Raw genomic sequence first — 22,356 nt, 5'->3', positions numbered from 1 at the left:
AAAGGTTTGCAGAGCCCTAGTTTGGAGGGGTGAGCCCCACCTGGCATAGGGTAGCCACTGTACCCGGTGTGTTTTCCTCTCTCCCATCGCTTGCCTGCCCGGTTCTTCCCTTCCTGAGCATTTGGTCCATCACCAAGATCTGCCACAGAGGCCAGAGCTGGCCTAAAAAAAATAAAGACCTGTTTAAAAACAGAAATCTAAGGGTGCCTGGGTGGCTCAGTCGGTTAAACTTCTGACTTCGGCTCAGGTCATGATCTCACGATTCTTGAATTCGAGCCCCGCATTGGGCTCTGTGCTGACAGCTCAGAGCCTGGAGCCTGCTTTGGGTTCTGTGTCTTGCTGTCTCTCTCTGCCCTTCCCCCACTTGCGCTGTCTTTCTCTCTCTCTCAAAAACAAATAAACACTAAAAAAATTTTTTTAAATGGAAATCTGTACCACTTTTTGTTTTATATATTTTTCCTGCCTTTAAATATAAAACACACTGAGGACCACATGTGCTTATGGTTACCACAGGTGTGAGTAGCTTCCAATACTTTCTAATAAATAATCATGTTTAAGCTGAGTATTAGTAGAACATGTTTCTGATAGTTTTTAAACTGGTAATTTATTTTCTTGGAGAAATAGAACCCAAAATGGCATGGTAATGAACTGCCGTTGTTGTTACGGGAGTTGTTCACATTGCAGTGAGGAAGATTTATGTTCCCAGGTACCTTTTAGTTGCAAAAGACTTAAGAATACTGCGGTCCTCTAAAGAGCAGAGAGACCGTGTTAATAAGCACAAAAGGTCTGGGCTGCTGTGCTTGAGTGTGTGGTCATAATTTATTAAGTATTTTCTCCGATTCTGTCATTCGGGCATCATTGTTGTGTGGCAGGCAAGGGCCAGCAGGAAGCCATGACCCCTATCACATTTGCATCTAATTTTTACTAATGTGGACCCTGGGTTTGTGAAGCCATGTGTGCTCGCATAATGACTCCTTGGGAGCCACCCCTGGTCTGCTGGGCTTCGGGGTCAGGTCTGAGCTTATGCTGCAGCTGGGGGAAGAGGCACATTAGTCTGGAGTGATTGACGGATCAGCCTGCAAACCTGTGCACCTCACAAGGTGGTCTCACTTCGAATGCGAACGAGCCCTTCCTGGAACCTGCTTGGATGCTGTGCCTCTTGTTGGCCAGGCTCCTGTTTCATCTTTGGAACCACAGCTTCGCCCAGCAGCCACAAAGGGGTCTGGTGCAGTAGCATAGCCTCTCCCTGCCACCCATCCAGGGTGTCTCTTGAGATTTCACTTCTTCTCCCCTCTCTTCCCATACTCTGCCTCCACCCAGATCTGAGCCCTAGAGGCTCAGCTTCCCTGGGCTTTATCAAGGGTGGGCCTTTGTCTTCAAAAGAGTGAAGTTGCTAGTTGCCAGAGAAAGTCATAATGTCTTCACATACCAGTTCTCATTCAACCCGTAGCTGTTCTGAGTCTCTGTTGGTTGCTCAGGTCTGAGCTGGGTCCAGCGGCGTCCACCCTCTGGGAGCTGATGGTCTAGGGCTTGGTGAGATACTCAGCCCTCTGGGAGGGGGGGGGGCACTGGGTGATCGTGGCGCATGGAAAAGAGCCCAGGGCTCTGTGGTCGGGGAGAGCTGGATTTGAAACCCTGCTCTGCCGCTTCCTGCTGTGTGACCTCAAACAAGTTACGTAACCTCTTTGAGCCTTAGCTGTGAAAGGTAACGGACATCTCCATCCTTGCAAAGTCATTGGGATCATTATGAGGAATAATCAGCGTTAAGTGTAGAGTGTGGTCCTCAGCTGCCAGTCGAAGTTCAGTAGATGTATGCTACTTCCCATACACAGGCTCGAACACAGTGGCCGGAACACAGGCTCGAGTTGCTGTTTTCTTGAATTCCCCTCCCTCCCTTAGAGGTGCAGGATGCCAGCACCTCCCTAGGTCCCGGGTTCTTGTGCTACCATCCATTGGGTCCATTTTGGATCTGGAGGAGAAAGTGTTCTCACATTGCCAGTGCTGCCTTTCCTGGTATTTTCCCTTCAAGACTCTTTGCAGACTCTTTCATTCTCTTTCCCTCTGTTTACCTCTCCCTGCTTTCTTCATTGTCTTCTCCTTCTACACTTACTGGGACCAGGCTGACGGGTATGCCGTAAATTCAGGGGGCAGCCGGGACCCTCTCCCTAAATATTTCTCGCCTTTCTTTTGGCAGACGGCAGGATTTTGGCACCTCAGGCTTGGATCCTTTGTTGAATATGAATGGTCTGGGAGCTATCATAGTCCTCTTTACATGGCTCTGAAGGAAGGGTCCAGGAGCAAGTTTTGATGTGCGAGCAGAGGCGGGGAGTCCGTGAGGGCACAGAAGCCCTGCTGGGAGGTGGAGGCAGGAAGGGCAGAGCCTCTTAGGACAAGCCTTGCCTCAATCAAGTATACCCATGTTTAGGGAGCTCTTTCCCTGGGGAAAGGTGGCAGGTGCCTCGGTGAACTTAGATTTAATGTTGCCATTGGATTCTGAAGTAGTTTTTCTGGAGGTTCTCCATTTATCCGGAGCATAAATGGTCTAAGGACCTAGCATACTCCAGTTAGTTCGTGACCGCTTTCAGGGCAGTTCTAGGCAAAGGGAGACCCCTGGGATTTCACAGACCCTCCCTCCCCTCACGAAGGAGGTAGATTTAGTGCAGCACTCCTGGTTCCTTCTTTTGGTGCTTGGTTTGGTGCTCGACACTGCTAAGTCGAGAGTAGGCTATGTTTGGCATCCGAGGAGGCTCCATCCTCACCTGACGGGGCCAGGAGGATTACGCTAGAAATTTCCTCTGGCCCAAATTCTTTTAGGAGCCCCTGCGAACTGAGGAACGTACCTTTAATGGCTGACTTAGACCCTGGTAGCTCTCCCTCAAGCACACACGTCTGTTTGCATTATCACCTTATTATGAAGGCATCGTCTCCTTCCTGCTCAGTCTGTTCCTACTGATAGCAAGGAGTGTGGGTCCCATCAGGAGCTCATGTAGACATTCCCAGCCAGGACGCCTGCAGGCAGTTGGATGGACCGCAGTGGCAGCCAACAGATAATGAGAAATCCATCACATGCACACGCTTGCTTGAAGCTCTGGATCACATGCATTAAGCTGTGAGTAATGTGATTACTTAAGTGCCATTTTATTTACACTTTGCATAGAGCCGTGGCTGCTGCTTTTCCAAAGCGGCCATCACCCAGATTTCATTGCTTCACAATCTCCTCCGAGTCAGGATGGCAGTATAACCAGTCTCTTGATCCAGAGTCCACCAGCAGTCTGTTTCGAAAACCCTATTTTCGGCTCAGAGCACAGGACGCACAGAGGTCAATTAGAAAATGTAGTTACCATCTTCTGGTGCAAGCTACGTGCTGGGCGTTTTGCATGTATGTCTCAGATGACCCCTCCAGTCCACCCTGCGGAGTGGGCACCTTTGCCCTCATTTTACAGGTGAGGGGACTGCAGTTCGCAAAGGTTGAATTGCTGGCCCAGAATCACTTAGGCAGTGGCAGTGGGGACATCAAGAGAAGTTCCTGGTGAAGAAACTGCCATAGGCTTTTATGCTTTTGTGCGTTTCTGATGGGGAAGCAGAACCATTGAGTTCAGCTCCAAGCTGGGTTAAGAGCTGAATTTCGTGAAAAGAGAGATGTGAGAAAGGAGCTCGGAGGCTTTGATGGGTAACACCAAAATAACCCGCGCAGTCTTGTTCCCAAATAATTCCAGCAGGCAGTGCTGACGAGGTGCCTCCAAGTCTAGCTGTGATTTGTGTGTCCTGCTGGTAAATCAGATGAGGTGTCTGAGCCTCGGATCCCTTAGTAAATCGAACCACAACTTGGCTTAGTTGTCAGAGCTGGAGCCATCACCGAGCCTCATGGGTAAATGTGCGATTTCTGCTCTGAGTCCTGGGCCCTTGTCCTTCGTGTTTCTGCCAGGGGCTGTGCACTGTGAGTGAGCTGAGGGTCACCCCTGTGAACCCTAGGTCTTTCATTCCTTACAGGGTAGCTGAAATGCCAGAACAAAGGAATAAATGAACGGCGACCCTATGTGCCAGCCCAGAAGCAGGCTACTGATAAGGCTTTGTGGTTCCATTCCGGATCCATTCCATCGGAATGGAATGTTCCTACTCATTGGCCTTGGTCATGGCCCAAGAAGCGTTTCACTGTTACTTCCTTTGTCTGGGACATGGGTACATTTCTCAGCCCAAGCTGTTGGTCTACATGGATCTTCTACTGCACGTTTTAGTGCTGTGTGAATTCGTGTCCAAATGATTTTACATCTCTGTGCACTAGAGTTTCTCCGCCTGTAATGGTTGAGTGATGCTGTCCTCATTTTCCCTCTTCTATAGAGCTTTGAATGAATGAATGAGTAAACAGATCAGTGAGTAGACAACATACAAATACAAGAAGTAATTCATGTCATGTTGATTTTTTTAAGTTTATTTTATTTTGAGAGAGAGAGAGACAGAGACAGAGTGCAAGCAGGGGAAGGGCAGCGATAGAGGGAAAGAGAATCCCAAGCAGACCCTGCACTGTTAGCCCAGAGCCTGATGTGGGGCTCAAATTCCCAAACTGTGAGATCATGACCTGAACTGAAATTAAGAGCCAGATCCTTAATGGACTGAGCCACCCAGGTACCCCCATGTCATGTTTTTTAAATTGATAACTAATAAAGTATAAGCAGCTTCATATTCCCCCAACCATTATAACCATCTTGATTTTCCTGTAGTCCTTTTCTATATATATATATATATAGAGAGAGAGAGAGAGCGAGCAAGCGAGAGCGCGAGCGAGAGTGAGAGAATGAGTGAGGGAAGGGCAGAGAGAGGGGGGAGACAGAATCCCAAGCAGGTTCCGTGTTAGTAGCCCACAGCCCGACGAGGTGCTTGATCTCACTAACTGCAAGATTATAACTTGAGCTGAAATCAAGAGTCAGATTCTTAGTCGACTGAGCCACCCGGGCACCCCTCCCCCCCGCACTTTTCTATATTTTTTTCTTTCCTTCTTCCTGTGGGTCATAGACAATACTTAAGGATGCTGAGATACCTAGAAAATGTGACCATGCAACTGACTGACTGAGAAGGGGATTTTAACCAACAGGACCCAACACCACTCCAGCATAGTAGCCACATAGTCCTGGTACATGTGTGTTGGTGCCATGGCTCCTGTTTTTCTTTCCCAGGCCTCTGAGGAGGTGGGCTCTGGGCCCCGAGATGGTGTGGTGATGGAGTGGATGAAGTACCTACCCTTGCTTGTTGGGCCCCTTGGACTGCTTCTTGATTTTCTGTATTCTTCCTGTCTTCTTACGTGATTTCTTCCGGAAGTCTCCCCCTCACACGAAAAGGTAGCTGAGCTAAAGAATTTGATCTTGGAGATTTTTTTTTTTTTTTTTTTTCGCTAGAGCTTCTGTGTCAGTACCTCTGAGCATCATGTGAAAAAAAAAATCCGACTGGACTCTTTGTTGAATGCTCAAAAGTTATTTCATAGGAAGAGGATTTTTAAAGATCTAGGACATAATTACTCTTTGTGTTCATATTAGGTCCTTCCATTTGAACCAAAAATAAAAAGCAAAGCAAAGGCAGCTCACTGCTTTGCTGCATCTTGGATTCCTCTAGTACATTATAGTCTAGTAGAGTCTCAATAGTAGTCTTGCTACTCTGCGAAAATTGCTCCTACTCTATTTATATAGAGCTTTCAGGCACAGTTGATTGTTTGACATAATTAGAATCACTGAATTTTGGAACTGGAAGAGACTAGCATTATTATCAACGTTCCGTTATTTCCCCAAATAATACATGGAAAAAGAGCATAAAAATGAAGGTATTACGATGGTTTCTGCCAGCAAAGTGTTCCTCCACAAGAAATAAATGTCTGTTGAATGTGTGTTTTGTTACCATGTAAATGATGTCACTTGATAACTTTGCCTTGGAGGGCTCTGGTGTCCTTGGTTTCACTTGGACTGCCTCTAATTTGTCCCACACAGAGTAAGCCCAGCATGGTTCAGAAAATACCAGTTTGATGGAATCCACCTCTAAGGAAGCCCTCCAGTGGTTCCTCAATGCCTTAAAATCTGCATGTCTCCTCAGGCATCAAGGTCCTTGCATCTCTGCCCCAGTTTCTTTGGCAGCTTCACCTTTCCTCTGTCTCTGCGGGCACTCCAGACCCCAAATGAGCATGGCCAGATTGTAGGAATTTCCCTGCAGAGGAATGGGACAGCCATATGTTCATGGAGTAGACTTGCACATGGATCCCACAAAACAAGGGCTGGACCCCTGTTGGGGGACTCAATGCACATTGCTCTTAGTATGAGAACTGCTCTCCTGCAGTGTCTCTGGGCTTTCCATCTTGTCACCTGACATAGATACATCTTGTCTGGGACCAAGAGGTCCAGTGACCAGGTTCCCAAGCGTGGAGCCTGGCTGCAGTGCTTTCTGGTTCTCTAAGTCTCCTGAGTGTACCGAGCATCTTTTTTGGCATGCTGGGGTTGAGAGGCTCTGTCATATCCTTCACAGAATTGCATCAGCTCTTGCTGAGTGAGAGGAAAGGTAGCTTGTCTCCGTGACCATGTGTTTATTGGACCCAGTGGCTGTTGGGAGTGTGGGTCCTATGGGGGTCTTCGGTTTCAGAGGGTTGTTCTGGTGAGCCCCAGTTTTCGCAATGGCTGGAACCTTAGAGAGGGGGCACCCGCCCTTCTCCATGGAAGCCTTGTCGGTGACTGTAAGAGGTAAATTGTGGCTCAGGAGTGTGGATCCATTTTTCAGCAGGCTTGCCTGCCCTGATTACCTCGTACCATGGGGGATTGTAACTTCAGAAGTTGTAAATCTCAGATGAGTACCCTCAGATCCCGACACTGACACCACTGGCATGGACAAAAGACGTTGACCAGATCTGTTTCTGGGGCTCTCTTGCCAGGGAGTATCTGCTATGTAGTGGTCCGAGGGCCAGAGCCTCAGGATGCACAGGAGGGTGGGCAGGGTGGCTGCTAGGACACTTGGGGACACAGCGAAGGGAGTCTTCATTGCTACGCTTCCCAGATGTTCCCTTGAAGAGCCGAGGCTGAATGGCAGGGCTGGGAGGAAGTGTAGCAGGCCTAGCTGTGCAGCTAATGAAAATTTCATGCAAAGTCTGTAGCCGTGGTTTCCTAGAGAGATGGCTGGTGCCAAAGCCACCACCTCCTCCATGCTGTGCCTTGATGTTGCATTGGATACTTCACTTTGAACCGGGCTCCAGGGAGTGCTGGTGGCAGACAGGTGTGAGCACTCAGTCCAGAGCACACAAAGGCGGAGGGCTTCTGAGGCTGCTTTGTCAGGGCTCATGGCCATGGTTCTGAAACCCCGGCCAGCGTCTTGAGTAGGGGTGGATCAGGGAGTCAGGGTGTCCTCCCTCCTCTCTTGGATCCACGCGCATGACGGATGGACTTGCGATCCAATCTCACATAGACCTTGTAAAGCAGGTGTTTATTCCTGCCATTTCACAGATGGGAAACCTGAGGCTTCAGACACACACAGTTCATGGCAGCAGTAGAGAGGGCCTCTTGAAGGCCTCTCGTCTCCCATCCCTTGGTTTCTCCTGCTGGCATCTTCCCAGGGTTGCCAGCCCCTCCCTAGGGTCTCCATCCCACACATACCTTGTGCTCTTCCCTTCATACGGTGGCACTGAGGTGGCGTCATCTGGTGGGTAGAGCATGATCTTTAGACTTGAGCAAAAGTGAGTTCACATTCTCCTCTGCCCCTTACTAGCTGCACGATCTTATGTAATAATTTCCTCACTCTGAGCTCCTATTTCCCCAGCTACCTCACAGGGGTCCTCATTCCCCCATGTTAGCGGGTTATTGTAAAGGTTAGGTGAAATAAAACATAGGGCTTATTAGCGCCGTGTCTGGCACCTTGTGCCCATTCGCAAATAGTAACTGCCATTATTAGTGTATGATTAATAGTAATACTACTCTTTGATTTTTTTTTTTTTTTGGATTTGAACTTTTTGATGTGAACTTCAATTTGCTACAAGGCCTGACTTTGAACACAGCTGTGGTGAGCCAAGTCCTGAAGGCTGCTTGTTCCTTGCAGGTGACTCAGGCATGAATATATGTGGGGTGAGGGTATGGGGCATAGCCCCACCTGCAGGTCTCTTGTACAGTTTGATCAACCCAAGATCCACCAGTGTCACCTCACTAGTCCCAGGTTCCCATTATTGCCTCCCCCACCCCCACCCCCCCTTGAAGTTATTGCCTGAACAGCAAAAGGAAGGAAGAGGAGTCTGACCTGAGACGTGGGTTCTCTCCTGGGCAGCCAGTGGACATGCGTGCTGTATATGGAGCTGGGGACGCCTTGAGGGGTTAGCCTGGGATTGGAAGAGTCAACTCTGGAAAGCTCTGGATGTTGACAGAGTTAGGCCTTTGATGGGCTGCATCTGGTGTGCTACCTTTGTGGGCCAGACTACTCCTGAGTCATCCTTCATTTACTGTGATTGAGTTGATGTGTGGCTTCCTTTAGCCCCTGAGGGCTAAAGAATCATCTGGGGAACTTAAAAAAAAACCCCAAAACTGTCCCCCCTGTGGAGGCCACAGCCCAGACCAGTGAAGCGGCTGCTCCTGGCTGAGGCATCTGTGTTGGGAAAGCCCTCCAATGAGTCCAGTGGTCAGCAAGGAGGATGACCACGTCTACTGTCCCCAGTCATGCCTCCCACGCAGGATGAGTGGGGCGGGAGAAGGGGCGAGGTGATAGTTAATAGCTGTACCTTATAGTCTAGAAGGTAGTGTCTGGCTGTTCATGGTTGGACAGCCTACGGATGTGGCAGGAGTGGCCTTCACAGAACTCTTCAACTTGGAATTTGTGCTACTTGGACAAAGGTAGGCCTCATGGTATTTTCTGTGTATAATTGGTATTTTCTCTGAGGTAAAGGCTCACATGCTGCAAGATGGCAAGGGCCTCATTTTGGTGTGCCAAACACTGTCTGTTTTTTCCATCCATACAGCGATGACATGGAAATGTCACCTGTCCAGAGCTTGCCCAGTTTCCTTATCAGGATATAGTTACTTACAATAGAAACTTTAATTGAGTTAAATGTAATATTTAATAGTGGTTCAAAACTCGATGCACAAACAGCTCTGTGGTGTATTACCTTTGTTTTTTTTTTTTTTGTTTGTTTGTTTGTTTTTTTAAAGATGGGGTCGCTGAGTCTTAGAGAGTATAAGCCTGACCTTGAAACAGAGACATGCCTGGAACTCAAGTTTTCAAATTTCACTGATTTTTTATTTTTCTAAGCTCCTCTTCGTACGTGACACTAATAAAATTACATGTATCTAAAAGACTTGATAATTATTGTTACCAGGTACAATTGGCCTCCCTTCACTTGGGCCTAATTGGTAAGATTCAGATGCACAAGAAGTCACATTACTGAAATTTTATACCTGTTAGAGTTAACTCTTGAATAACATGGGTTTGAACTGTGTGAGTCCACTTGTGCACGGATTTTTTTTTGTCCTATACAGTACAGTCCTATAAAAAGCCACCTTCAAGGTGGCTGCGGATAAGAGAAAGATAAGGGAAGTGTGACTCTTGGGAAACTGAGTGATTGTGCAGGGGCCACACAGCCAATGAGTGCCAGAGAAAGAATTTAAACCCATATCTGCATCAGAGCTGGTCTTGTTTTATCCTGTCTCCTCTGCCTTTGCCTCCATAGTTCTGGCTGTTTCTTTCCTGGGTATTCAGAAGGCAGCTCGTGGTTAGCACAAGTATTTTGATAATATTGTTAATAAAGTCGGGGATAGGGATGGCTTTGAGTCTGGGGGATGTCCTTTGGCTTGGTCGAATACACACATAACCTCATAGACCCATTCATATCCCAGAACGAAAACCACTGCAGACCATACTTTTGGGAAGCAATCTCAGACTTGGTTTTTCTCACTGAGAAATGAACAAGACAGTGGGTCACTTCCACAACCTCAGATTGGATGGACAGATGGGGAGACATAGAAAGTCCTGAGGAAGCTGGAACTCTTCTGTGGTGGCTGTCATCCTTTAATTGGCTAAAGGAGCCATGACAATCTTATATTACCTGTTTCTAAGACCTAAATTCATGTCTTCCTCAGGTTTTAGACCCCTTCAAGCTATTTTGGAGCTGTAAGGCAGGAGAATTTCTTTGCAGAAATGTAGAAGGTCTGTTACTTCTGGTCTCTGATGTCATCTCAGGATTTTTACCGAATTTCACCGTTTGGACCAGTGTCATAGGAAATTATTCACTTGAAATTCTCATAGATAGAAATCATGACTGAGTGTTGGGATTTAATCATGATTTTGCTGTTTTGTCTGCAATAACTACATGGATCACTAGAGCACACTCTGATTTTTCCCCACTTGTGTTATTCTACCCAGTAACCTAATGTTTTTCCCCATGAACTTAATGAACGACGGCACTTTTTCAAATGTATGATGGTTGGTGACTTAACAGAAAATATCTGCATATGATCTTTGTAATGTTATGATAATATGAAAATTTGATGCAATTATCGAAAATGTTTACATTCCTTCCTCTTGTTTGATTCTTTTATTTTTTTTTTCTCATTTATAATGCTTTCGTACTCAGGAAGTTGAGGTAGGTTTTTGACTTTTCAACTGTATGTAGACATAGCATCCAAATAGTTGCCAAATAAAATGTAAATTTCATTCTTAATCCTAAATCTCAGTGGTAAATATTTGTTTTAGTTCAGTGAACCAGCACCGCACACATTTATTTTTCATTGGTATATCCAGGGGATGCAATTTATCAAATGCATATAAACAGTCCATTTGCTGCTTTATCTTTTCTCATTAGTTATAGTACAAGTATGATTGTCAGTTATTATCTGTGTTTTACTGGTGTGTTATTTATTGAAAGAGCAGAGCAACTGACATTGTTATTTTCTAAATCATTTTGTCTAGGGCCTGCAGGACTTTATACCAAATGTCAAACCAATTTATCAAAGAATCGCTCTATTCAGGAAGAAAGTGATTTAGAGTGTCTGTATAAACATATACCCACCTGTATTTACATGCATCCCAGTAACAGTTATGGGACTTTCACAGGAACACAAAGATGTTAAGGCTGGAGCAGCTTCCTTCTATTTTACACGATTTAGGTAGGATTCATTGTGTGCTTTTGAGTGATGCCTTGGGGGAATATGCAGGTGAGTCTGATCTTCGTTCCCTGCCCCGAGGTAGGCTAGGCTCAGGTATGTGGCAGTGATGCGTTCACATGGAAATGCATTCATGCACACAGCTCCCACTTGCTGGCATACACGGTTCTCATGAGTGGGGGTCTGTGGAGGGAAGCTCGGTGGGGCCTCAGGTCACTGAAACAAGCTGGGCCACTTAGCTGAGCCACTTCATTCAGAAGGATTCCTCCCTGGTGGGGCTGTTTGCCAGGAATGGGCGGGACAGGCCTGCTGGAGTTCTCTGTCGCTTGCCCAGAGAGAGAACTGGACAGAGATAAGGTGGCTGGTATGGGAAGCCAGCTCCTTTCCCAGTAAATAAATGGAATGTTTTGTACCGCCCAGTAGATGGGGTAGTAGAAATTGCAATTGCGTGCCAGTTAAAATTGCGGTCAAATGTCTAGTTATACAGCCGAGGCACTATATGATGTCATCTGGGAATCTCACCTTTCCAGTGACTTCTGGTACGTTTTAGAGACATTCTTTCCACCTGCCGACCAGCCCTTCCCCCTAACGTTCCCAGTCAAGTGGTGTGAAAATTAACAGAACTAGGGTGCACTGAATCTTTGGGTGAGCGGTTTGCTTACAGTCCCTTAATCTCTTTGTCAAGCTTTTGGGTTCAGTAAATGGGGATCTACCCCATCCGGGATCCGCAAACCCCACTTTGGTCTGCCTGACCTTGCAGGGGAGTGCTTCTTCTCCCCTTTGCATTTACCCACCGCGAGTCCACAGATGACGCCACAGAGGCTATCCACCCTCCCTTCACCTTCCTTCCTTCTGTTTGGATCCCTGTTGCTCACTCCTGGTTGAGACTGGGGAGGTTCCCATTTATTTGCAAGGCTGATGATTTGTATTATCTCAGGTAATCTTTAGATGAAACTGCAGAGTGCAAACAACTGGGCTAAAATATGTATGAGGGGGAAGTGATGTGTTCCACATGAGTTAAGTGTCTTGGATCTGTACTACCTGGAGCTGTAAGGTAGATAATAAATGACATCACCACATTTGTAAGTGAAACTAAGGCAAGTTGGGTTTCATAAATGGTTTCCATTTTGTCCTGCCACCTCATCTCTGCCTCAGAGTCTGGGTCGACATTGTGTGGAGCTGAAATGAGCACTCCTGGAAAGGGAAATCCTTGGGGAATATTTGAGCTAAATTGCACCCGCCATCTTGGGGCTCTGGGACAGTGAAAGAGAAATTCAGGTTCCCATTCAGAATGGGATGGAACCATAGCTTTTCCAATTTGTTACCATCATCCATGATGAACAGACTTGAATCACTCAAATTATAGCAGGAACATTTTTTGCATCATTTCGTGCTAGGGAGGCTTAACGATTTTGTGGGAAGATGAGTTACAGAGCAGAATAATTGTATAATAATTGTATAATAATATACAATATGTGTTGTATACGTATACACTTTAAATAGACTTCCTTTCCCGTGCATGTTTATCAAAACAGAGTGTCTCTAAAGTAGTTGAAAACCCAGAGTTAAATTCCTTTGCACCAGCCCCTGAGTGCCAGTAATTTTACAGGATCCTTTTCTGTGTTAGGAGGATATTTACTGAGATAAATGGAGAAATAGGTGTCTTTGCCCCCTGCATTGATCAGCTGCAGAGGATTAAAATAAGTGGGACTGTAATCTTTGCCAGTCTTTGATTCTTTCTTTAACAAGAGCACCACTGCCTTCTTTCTCATCCTACACAGGTAATGATGTGTCCTTTCTTTTTATTTTTATTCATTAAAATTTTTTTAATGTTTATTCATTTTTTGGAGAGAGAGCGCGCGAGAGAGCATGAATGGGTGAGGGGCAGAGAGAGAGAGGGAGACACAGAATCTGAAGCAGGCTCCAGCCTCTGAGCTGTCAGCATGGAGCCCAGCGCACAGCTTGAACTCACAGACCATGAGATCATGCCCTGAGCTGAAGTCGGACGCTTAACCCGACTGAGCCACCCAGGCGCCCCTCTTTTTTTTTTTTTTTAACTTTATTCATTTTGAGGGCTAGAGTGAGAGTGGGGGAGGGGCAGAGAGAGGGAGTGAGAAACCCAAGCAGGCTCAGCACTGTCAGTGCAGAGCCCGACGCGGGGCTCAAACTCAGAAACTGCGAGACCAGGAAGCCAGCTGAAATCAAGAGCCCGATTCATAACCGACTGAGCCACCCAGGTGCCCCATGATGTGTCACTTTGTTACTGTGATTGTTACGCTAACTTTTGATTCTGGCTTCCTGCACCTTTATCCTCCTGCCTTGAGACGTTTCATGATTTTGGATGAAAGTGTGAACGTGCTCAAGTTTGAGACTCTGTTTAAATTGATAGGTTCTTCTAGATGTTAACAGAACCTAAAACGTTGGGTAAGTTTCACTTAAGCAATGCTACAATAAAATGGAATCAGCCTTCCCTCATATGGTTAGAATTTAGAGGAAGCCTGTTCTCTGCCCTGTCTAGCAGGGGCCTGAATTTACGCTATGTAGTAGAGCCCATAAAATATACACATGTGGTAACACTGCTGGCCTTCATTCCTTAGCCTGCATAATACACTAATAGGCGTTGCTGAATTTAGTAAGTGACTATATTTAGATATGCATCTTTCTATCTAGGTTTATGTTTTAAAAATTAACTGTTGCTGGGGTCCTTGCAAGTCATTTTGAAAAGCCTCCTCATTAGATGATAAAATGACCAGTTAAGAGGCCAACTCAGACACGCTCGCCTCTCCTGGCAAGTTTGATCTGACACATCCCGTGTACCTTTCCCCCACAGTCTGAATTTGACCAGGTCACAACCTTCTTGGGCTGGAAGGAAGATGACAGGCAGGGGCTCTTAAAGTCCTGCCCTGGGCTGATATCTGGAAGGGACTCTGGGGTCCGTGCAGCGGGAACACTCTTTAATTCACTGCGGCATTGGGGTTTTGTGGGGACAGGCATGGTTCCCAGGGTGGGAATTGTAACTCTGAGAAAACTGGCAGAACTGCCCACGGCACCGGAAGTCATGGGTCTATTTTAGGACAGTGTAAAGAGGATATAGCTGTATTAATTTAGATAGAAAATAAAAGACAAGCTGGGGTGGTTTCTCTTCCCCACCCCCCGTCTCCAGTCTTGAGCCCAGGAGAAATGACCAGCCCTCGTGCTGATAGTGTTGGTTCAGTGCCACAGACAGTTGTCCTTCTGATAAGTGGGATTCAGGGATGAGCACGTTCTCAGGAGGTGCAGCTCTAGAAGGGGCCGTCTTTTATCTGTGGCTTTTTCCACTTGAGTTTAGATGCTGCCTCACTGGAAATCCTCGCAGACGTGGGGCGGATCGATGGATACCGCCGCTGCCTGCTTGGACTTGCCTTGTGTGCGGGCCAGTAAGACCTGGCACATTCCGTGTGGCGGGGTGCTCTGTCCGCCCAGCATCTCATCCTCCACTTTGCTGCCTCCATGCCCCACCCCGGTGCTCCCTGACCACCCCCCAGCTGGGCTCTTGGTTCTTCCCTGTTTGCCACGTGTTCATGACCTTGGCCTCTGATAGGGGTTTCTCTTAGCTCTAGCCAAACAGTTACACTCGTGGGTTTATCTGCTCCTGGCTCATTGGTTTTTGCCTAGGCAACCTACATTCCTAAAGCAGAGCAAAAGCAGTCAGGTGCAGGGAATCACTTTCCTTCCGTGCTTGGCCTTGCTGGGCCAGGGGCTCCCTGAAGGACTGCCTTTGCATAACGATTGTTCACTCAAGGTGCACTTTGACATCTTGGCAGCAATTAGGCAGTATTTTTTACCTTTGCAATCAGTTGAAACTATTTGAATGCACATACCTGCTTTTATGACTGAAAGGCTTTGTATTTAAAATGGTGATTTTTTCCCCCCTGAGAAATATGTAAAAGTGGCCATTGTAGTTAACCTGGAAAAATGACAAGGTCCAGAAGCATGCTTCATTCACATGCCATCCCGGTTACAAAGGAGGTTGAAATCATTAGGGAATATTCAGCTCTTGAGACTTACTCATACCTTTCTTTGACATCAAAGGGAATGTGGCAAGTGAAATTAAAGTAAAGGAACTTGTCTTCGGCTTCAGTCCTTCCCTGTCGGACACACATCCTAAGCTTCCAAGGACTTCCATGTCTTAGAACAGCATGTTCAAGTAGATCATATTGCATGAGGATAGGGATAGGAAGCTGGGCTCTATATGTGAAGAGGGCGCTGATGAACCACGGTTGGAAGGATGGATGTTATTTTTTTCTCCAGCAGTGAGGAAAGGTTCTTCCTAGATTCATTCTTCTCCTGTCCTCGTGACCAGCAGAATGTGTCGGTGACATGCTTGTGTATAGAGCTGAGAGCACATTGACGACCATCCAGCTAAGAAATCGGAGGCTAAGCCCCCCCACCCCCATCCAGTCCTTAACTTGGACTCATTTAACCTGGGCTGCTGAGTTTCAAACCACAGAGTTCAAAAGATTAGGATTGTATTTAAAATCATAGGTGGGGAGAGACATAGCAGAGGGCTTGTTTTAAGCTTTCTCATTGATATTTCATGGTGTGGCCCTTAGGGACTTCTTAACCAAATGGGTGAGAAGGTCAGTCATGCCCTAACATTAAAGCCAGAGCAAAGTGGCCCAATTCCTTGGAGTTAAAAACAATTTAATGCTGAATCCCTAGCTTCCAGAGGAACCTGTTCATGTTTATTCATGTTCTGGAAAATGGAATCACTGCCCAAGAAGCAATATGTTGTGATTTTACTCTAAATCCAGTTTCCTAAAATCTATTTAAGGGCTTAGGTGAACTCAACAAGGATCTAATAAAGCCAGGTAATTGAATGACACAGAGGCTGATAAAATTCACAGGAGATCTTGTCGGAGACAAACTGCAGCCGGAGACAATGTGGACAATAATTTAAACTAATTGTGCACTTTGATGTAAATTAGCTTCTCTGGAAGAGAAATTGAGGCCTCTTTGTAGGCAGCTCTCTATAACTCTGCAGCATGCACAGTACCTGCCAAAAACACAGACAGCAAATAATGTTGGGTAGATTAGGTCGAGGAGGAAATGACCTGAAAAGGTGTGCAAGCCCTAAAATGATGTGGGGGTGATAAACGCGTGTGAAGCCTCTTCACCTTGCAAACCGGTTGCTGGGACAGAGTGGGTATGCTGGGGGACAGTGCAGGTGGGGGAGGGGAGGATAAAGAGAGCAGGCAGCAGTTAAGAAGGAGAGGTTCTCAAAAGGGGAGAAGAGGTTCATGTAACTATAAATAAGTGAGTGGCCTGGACCCCAGTGAATTTCCAAGGAACAAAGTGTCTCTCCTCAGCATAAATTGATATAAGCAGCATTGAGTGGATTGGCCAGTCTTTATTATTTTGCTGTCACACATCCAGAACAAATGGTACGAAGCTAAATGTATGCCTCTGATTAATGCTCACATTTGGACGGTCCTCTGCTTTTAACTTTTGCCAGTGTTGGAAAACTGTAACTGCACTGCAAGTTATGTGTCTCTGCATGAAGGGAATGTTGACAGTTGAAATTATCAGCTGTTACAAACACAGAGGCCTAATCATAAGTGAGGGCAGCAGGGCATCACCTGCAGCATAATTGATAGCAAATCCACCTTGCTTTTGGAAGGTGTCTCCGTTTATCTGTCAAACCGAGAAGAGCAGCGTTGTTTCCATATGAGGCTGAAATGTTTCTTACTCTTCCCAGTGTTTAATGCATGTAGTTTGAAAGACAAGAATTTGAAAAGTAAATTGATATTTTTGATTTCACATAAATGTCTGTTTGGGGAACAATTTCTAAGCCATTCATGCTTTCCTTTGTGTTTTGGGAGATAGGGAGAAAGGCAGGTTTTTGTGTAGTTATGTGAGAAGCTTTCTGAAATCTGACCTTTGTTTTCTATTTTTTTTTTCCTTATATAGGATGATTATTTCAGAAACTGGAATCCCAACAAGCCTTTTGACCAAGGTAAAGGATGCAATGTTTCTTGTTGTATATTCCGTGGGAAATGTGGCCTCATTTTTCCTTCCTTGCGTGCTGAGCTAGTATTCATAAAAAGGCCAGTGAGGTGTCTTATTTTACTGACTTGGGAGCCTAAAATGACTATGGTGATGGAAGGTATTTTATCAGTTTGGTTATTTGTCTGAGACTGTCTAAGACAGATTGTTAAAAATGTATTGAATTGACAACTACAGTCATTGGATTTTTTTTTAACACAACAATAACAAAAGAGTAAAATGCTTATTATAATGACCTGGTGAGTTGTTGGGTTGAATCCAGTGATTTCATTCGTGGAAGAGACTGCCTGGAAATGCTGTGCAATTGACATGAGTCATGAACATTGAAACTTCCTTGATAGAAACAGGTTAATCCCAGGAGGCTTTCAAGGGCACGGATAGTTCATTTGTTAAATCAGTTCATCGTGGTTTCTAAATGGAAGCTTCTTTCTGAGTCTGCTCAATGACCACTTGGGTGTAAGCATGGTCCTCAGAGAGCTCTTTCCACTGATAACCAGCAAGCATGAAGCCAGTCTCCTGATGGCCCTTGTAAATCATCACCACTGTCCTCCTCTGAGTTATTTAAGATACAGCGAGGACCTGCCCGTGAATCATGTCCCTGTTTCGACTGTCCCATGTGTGGCTGCTGTTGGCACAGACTCTGCTGCTGAAAATGGTGCTAGGTTGTACCTGAAGTATGTATATGCAATTGATACTGAAACCTGGGGGGAAAAGTTTACCTACCACGTATCAAAGGTTCACACTTCTGACGATGAACTTCACTTCTGCGGCTTCAGTATTTGATGTGATCATGATGGCCAACCTGACAACAAGAAATCAAGCAAGGCTTTGACGTGTAACATGGTAGAAGGTAACCCCTTCTACTCCCTCCTTTGTGACTTTAATGGGTTGCTCTCACCCTGGACCCTGTTTTTTTTTATTTAAACAAAATTAGTATTAAAATTTCTACATATGCATTTCAGCTCATGCCTTCAAGTAGAACATTTTATTCATTCGTACATGCATTCATTCGTTTTCAAACATTGAACTTGCACTGTTTTCACGGGCACCAGCCAGGTTCTGGGAGAACAGAACAATCGTAGGGGTGCCTGGATGGCTCAGTCGATTAAGTGCCCTGCTCTTGATTTGAGCTCAGGTCATGATCTCATGGTTAGCGAGATGGAACCTCACATGGGGCTCTGCATTGTCAGTGCTTGGGATTCTTTCTCTCCCTCTCTCTCTCTCTGCCCCTCCTCTTCTTATGGTCTCTCTCTCTCTCAAAATAAATAAACATAAAAATTTTTTTTTTTTTTTTTATGTAGTGCCAGCCCTGGAGGAGCTCAGAGTAGAGCATGGGCAGAAGTCAGTCACCAGTTCCAGTGGGATGTGTTAAGGGCTGTAAAGCATGTATGTGCAGGGCCAGTGTTGAATCTGTAGGTGGGGAACTTACTGTGTTGCATGTGTCTTGGAAGCAGGTGCCAAGAAAGGCTTTCCTTTGAAGATCAGTCTGAGCTTATTCATATCTTAGCAGCCTCCAAGAGCCTTACTCCTTTGCAACTTTAGCAGTGACTGAGACATCACAATAAGCCACGTAAAAGCATGCAGAGGCATTTGTAATTTAGAAATTCTCCACTGGAAAGGGTCAGAATTTCTAAACATGTCTTTCAAAAGGATATACCTTCATTTCAGAAGAACCCTCAGAAACAGAGCCGCACGTTCTCTGTCTGTGTCTGACAAACGAGCCTTTCTACAAACATTCCTACCACGATTTTGCTGAGGGACGTATCTCAGCTGCCGGTGCCAGTGAACTAATTGTTTCCAGCCCAGAACCAGAAATAGGTTCTTGTCCTGTAAGGATCAGACGTTCTCTAAATAACTGCCAGATTTACTCTTCCCCAAGACTTGGAAACAAATACTAAAACTTCATCAGGAGAAGCCTTTTTCATTTTTACTAGTAGACATTGGGAAAGATAATACTTGGAAGGTGGGTATCATTTGCCGCTTGGGGATATACACGATAGTTTCCCTTGATTTGGGTGTTCACACAGAAACTTTGAGCATCAAAAAGAGCATGGTATTTAAATCTGCTTAACCAAAAAGCCTGAAGAGGGATTTTTCTCTCCTGGGAATGAAGGCAAGCGTATCGAGCAGATTCCCAGCCCTGCTCCCTCTTTTTCTAGTTCTGTAGGCATGAAAACTGGATCTGCTGAGATAAATCCTCCTCAGATAAAACCTGATGACTTTATGGGGTATAATTGAGGACCTCAGCCAAGAAGCCCCACTTTGTAGCTCAGGTGTTGCCGCTGTGGGCTATTTACATACCGAGCCGTGGGGAGAGCCGGCAGAACTGAGGCTAGCCTTCACCTCAAATACCAGCCCCAGCAGATGTCATCAGTTACATTGTGAGCTGCTCAATAAAAATGGGAGGTTACTATATCAGTGCTGACACCACTTGGTGAAATATAAATCCCAGGCATGGACGATGTAGAGCATTTCATCTTCCAGATAATAGGAGAATTGCTGAACTCCAGTGAAAAGTTGTCAGCTGCGGAGAGAAGTCCTTTCCCCTCCTAAGATGAAAAGGAATCAGACATGGTTCATGTGGTTTTGGGGTTGGGGACAACTTGGAGTTTGTAGAAATGGAACTTGTTGGAAAACACGGCAGGGTTTCACATGACACCTCTGCCCTGGCATTGGGGTGGATAGGGCTTCCTGATGGAGGTGGGGACGAGGTGGGCTTCAAATGTAGGGGAAAAGAAGGGAAGGAAGGTGGGTCATGAGGGATTCCGGTGGAGGGTAGCCAGAAAGGGGGGTTTGAGGCAGGTTTTGAAGGACGCTTCATACCAATCTGTGAAGTTTGAACTTTGTTTTCTTGGCAGTCGGGAGCCATAGAAAGGTTTTGAGCAGTGGAGTGACGTGATGAGGACTTTAGCTTGATGACTCAACAGCTGTGATTAGGGACGCAAGGCATACCTGCTAAATGGTGTCCCTCCTCCAGGACTCTTGGGTGACTTGTCCATTGCGCCTTTCATTGCCTGGGAGCTCTGGAATTTGGCCGTCGTCGTAGGCGGTCAGACTTGGCATCAACTCTGTAGCTTGATCTCTGAAAAGCCCACGTAGCTCTTGCTTCTCTTAGGTATTGGTGTGAATAGCTCAGACACTCACGGTATTCAGAAAGTGGTTACTTGGCTGTAATTATGCTCTCTGCCTCAGGATATTTACCGAACTGTGAACAACAGGGCTTCATAGAGCAAGCCCTTCTCATGTAATTGACTCTAAGGCGGTTGGAAGAAAAGTGCCTCACTTGGCGGTCTCCTTCCATGAGGCTGAGAATGTCTTTAACTTGTTGTCTTAAAGCGAATCATTAATGATTCTGTCAGTGGAGTATAATAGCCATCAACCTCAGGCTTTTCTAAGAAGCATTCTTGGTGAGATGTGGGTAAAGTATTAGGTCCTTTTTTTTTTTTTTTTTTTCTTTTTTGGTATCATAATGATTTGATGCCACATGTCCTCACAGAAGGGACAGACAGGAGTTCAGAACTGAAGGGACCAGGTGAGACAGTGCTTTTGTGAAGTTCCCAAAGCCAGACACCCTGCAGGGAGAGTTGAGCAGGCTGTCCAGGTGGAGAGGGCAGTGGGCACATGCAGACGTTTCCTGTCTCAGATGAGCAGGGCGAGGGGAGGCCCTGGGGTGGATGTCTCCAGGAGGTCAGCTGAGGCTGTAGGTTGCTGGAGTGATTCTAGAGTTTTGGGCAGCCACTCTGCCCTCCCAAGCAGGTTCTGTAGCAGAGCCCGAAGCACAGACTTGATCTCCCCAATGGTGAGATTGTGACCTGAACCCACATCCAGAATCAGACACTTAACCGACTGAGCCACCCAGGTGCCCCCTCAATTTGCCTTTAACCACATGCTTTTATTTTCATTTTCTCACTCCACACCTATCTGGTGCCCAGAGAAAGTGCTGCATTCTGTGGGATACACTTTGGTAAATGAGGTGTGGGGACTTGAGGTTTGCAGTCAGATTCTCCAGGTTTGGAATTTGACTTTGCCAGTTCCTCACCGAGCAATTCTGGGCAAGGTGCTTAACTTCTCTGCCTCTAAGCCTTCCAGTCTGGCATGGGCACCAGGGAAAGCATTGGCAGGATTAAATGAGTTAATGTCTGGCATACAGTAAGTGCTCAGTCTGTGCTGCCTTAGCAAGTAATTGATCTTTTTCATTCCCTCTTCTTCCTATTTACCTGTCTCTCTGTGTTGCTTCCTTCCTTCTCCACTCAGGTTTTACTTCTTCCTTCCTTGTGTTCCCTTCTGGGGGCCTTCAGGGTTGGGAGGCTCTGAAGCTCACAGGTCTAAACTGGAGCCAGCCTGCTTTATACTAGGTGGGTGGGTCACTGCAGTCGTGCACCCCAGATCCTTGTTATTGGGGCCAAAAAGATTCAGGCTCTTAATGTGTTCCTTCCTTCTTGACTCCCATCCATCCTTAAATGGTTATCAGATACTCCATGTTTATACCTGCTGTGTTGGATAACAGGGACCACAGTGAGAAAGGCGTCTCTGGGACACTCCCAGTTATCAGTCATAAGCCATCCACCTAAGGTCTTAAATAAGCAGAGAGAGTGTTTTAGTGCTGGGAAGTGGGGGCTGGGAGCAAAAGCAGGTGTCGGTGTGGGTGGTTTGGGTGAGGGGTGCTAGTCTGGGAAACTGGGAAATCCATAAGATGGCAAGTGTTAATGTAAGTGACCCAGGTCTATCACAATTAATTAATTTAAAGTTTCTTAATTTATTTTGAGAGAGAGTGTGAGTGGGTGAGGGGCAGAGAGAGAGAGAGAAAGAAAGAATCCCAAGCAGGCTCCACATGCCGTCAGCACAGAGCTTGAACCCACCAACCCTGAGATCATGACCTGAGCCCAAATCAAGAGTCAGACAGCTAACTGACTGAGCCCCCTAGGTGACTAGACACCATGTGGGTGACATTTTCTGCTATAACGTGGCCTCACCGGGTCTGGGCCTATGGTGTATGGGTCAGGATCCCTGCACTGTAACCTTTGCTAATAACAGTCACGTTCAGTGTGATAATAAAGGTGCTGTCTCAAGGATTCTCTTTCGCCTTATAGTGAGATGGCTCAGGAAGGTTATCCAAAGGGCCTGGAGGAGAAAGAGAGAGATAATTTATTGAACCACAGTGCTATGTTAAAAGAATAAAAGGTGTTGCTTTTATCGAATAGAGAGAGGA

At 46.1% G+C, this 22,356-nt stretch overlaps 1 protein-coding gene across 1 annotated transcript in view; it reads left to right on the top strand.

Annotated features, from left to right (window-relative positions):
- SPOCK1 (SPARC (osteonectin), cwcv and kazal like domains proteoglycan 1) overlaps positions 1-22,356 on the top strand; it is a 509,861-nt gene that overhangs the window by 217,070 nt on the left and 270,435 nt on the right. The window contains exon 2 of the mRNA XM_049649233.1: positions 17,052-17,097. Within this exon, the coding sequence (XP_049505190.1) occupies positions 17,052-17,097 (46 nt within the window). The remainder of the gene's footprint in view (positions 1-17,051; positions 17,098-22,356) is intronic.

The sequence above is a fragment of the Panthera uncia genome, assembly GCF_023721935.1.
Source record: "Panthera uncia isolate 11264 chromosome A1 unlocalized genomic scaffold, Puncia_PCG_1.0 HiC_scaffold_17, whole genome shotgun sequence".
Lineage (NCBI taxonomy): Eukaryota > Metazoa > Chordata > Mammalia > Carnivora > Felidae > Panthera > Panthera uncia.
Note: the sequence above shows the minus strand (reverse complement) of the source record. Positions and strands in the feature narration are given on the sequence as shown.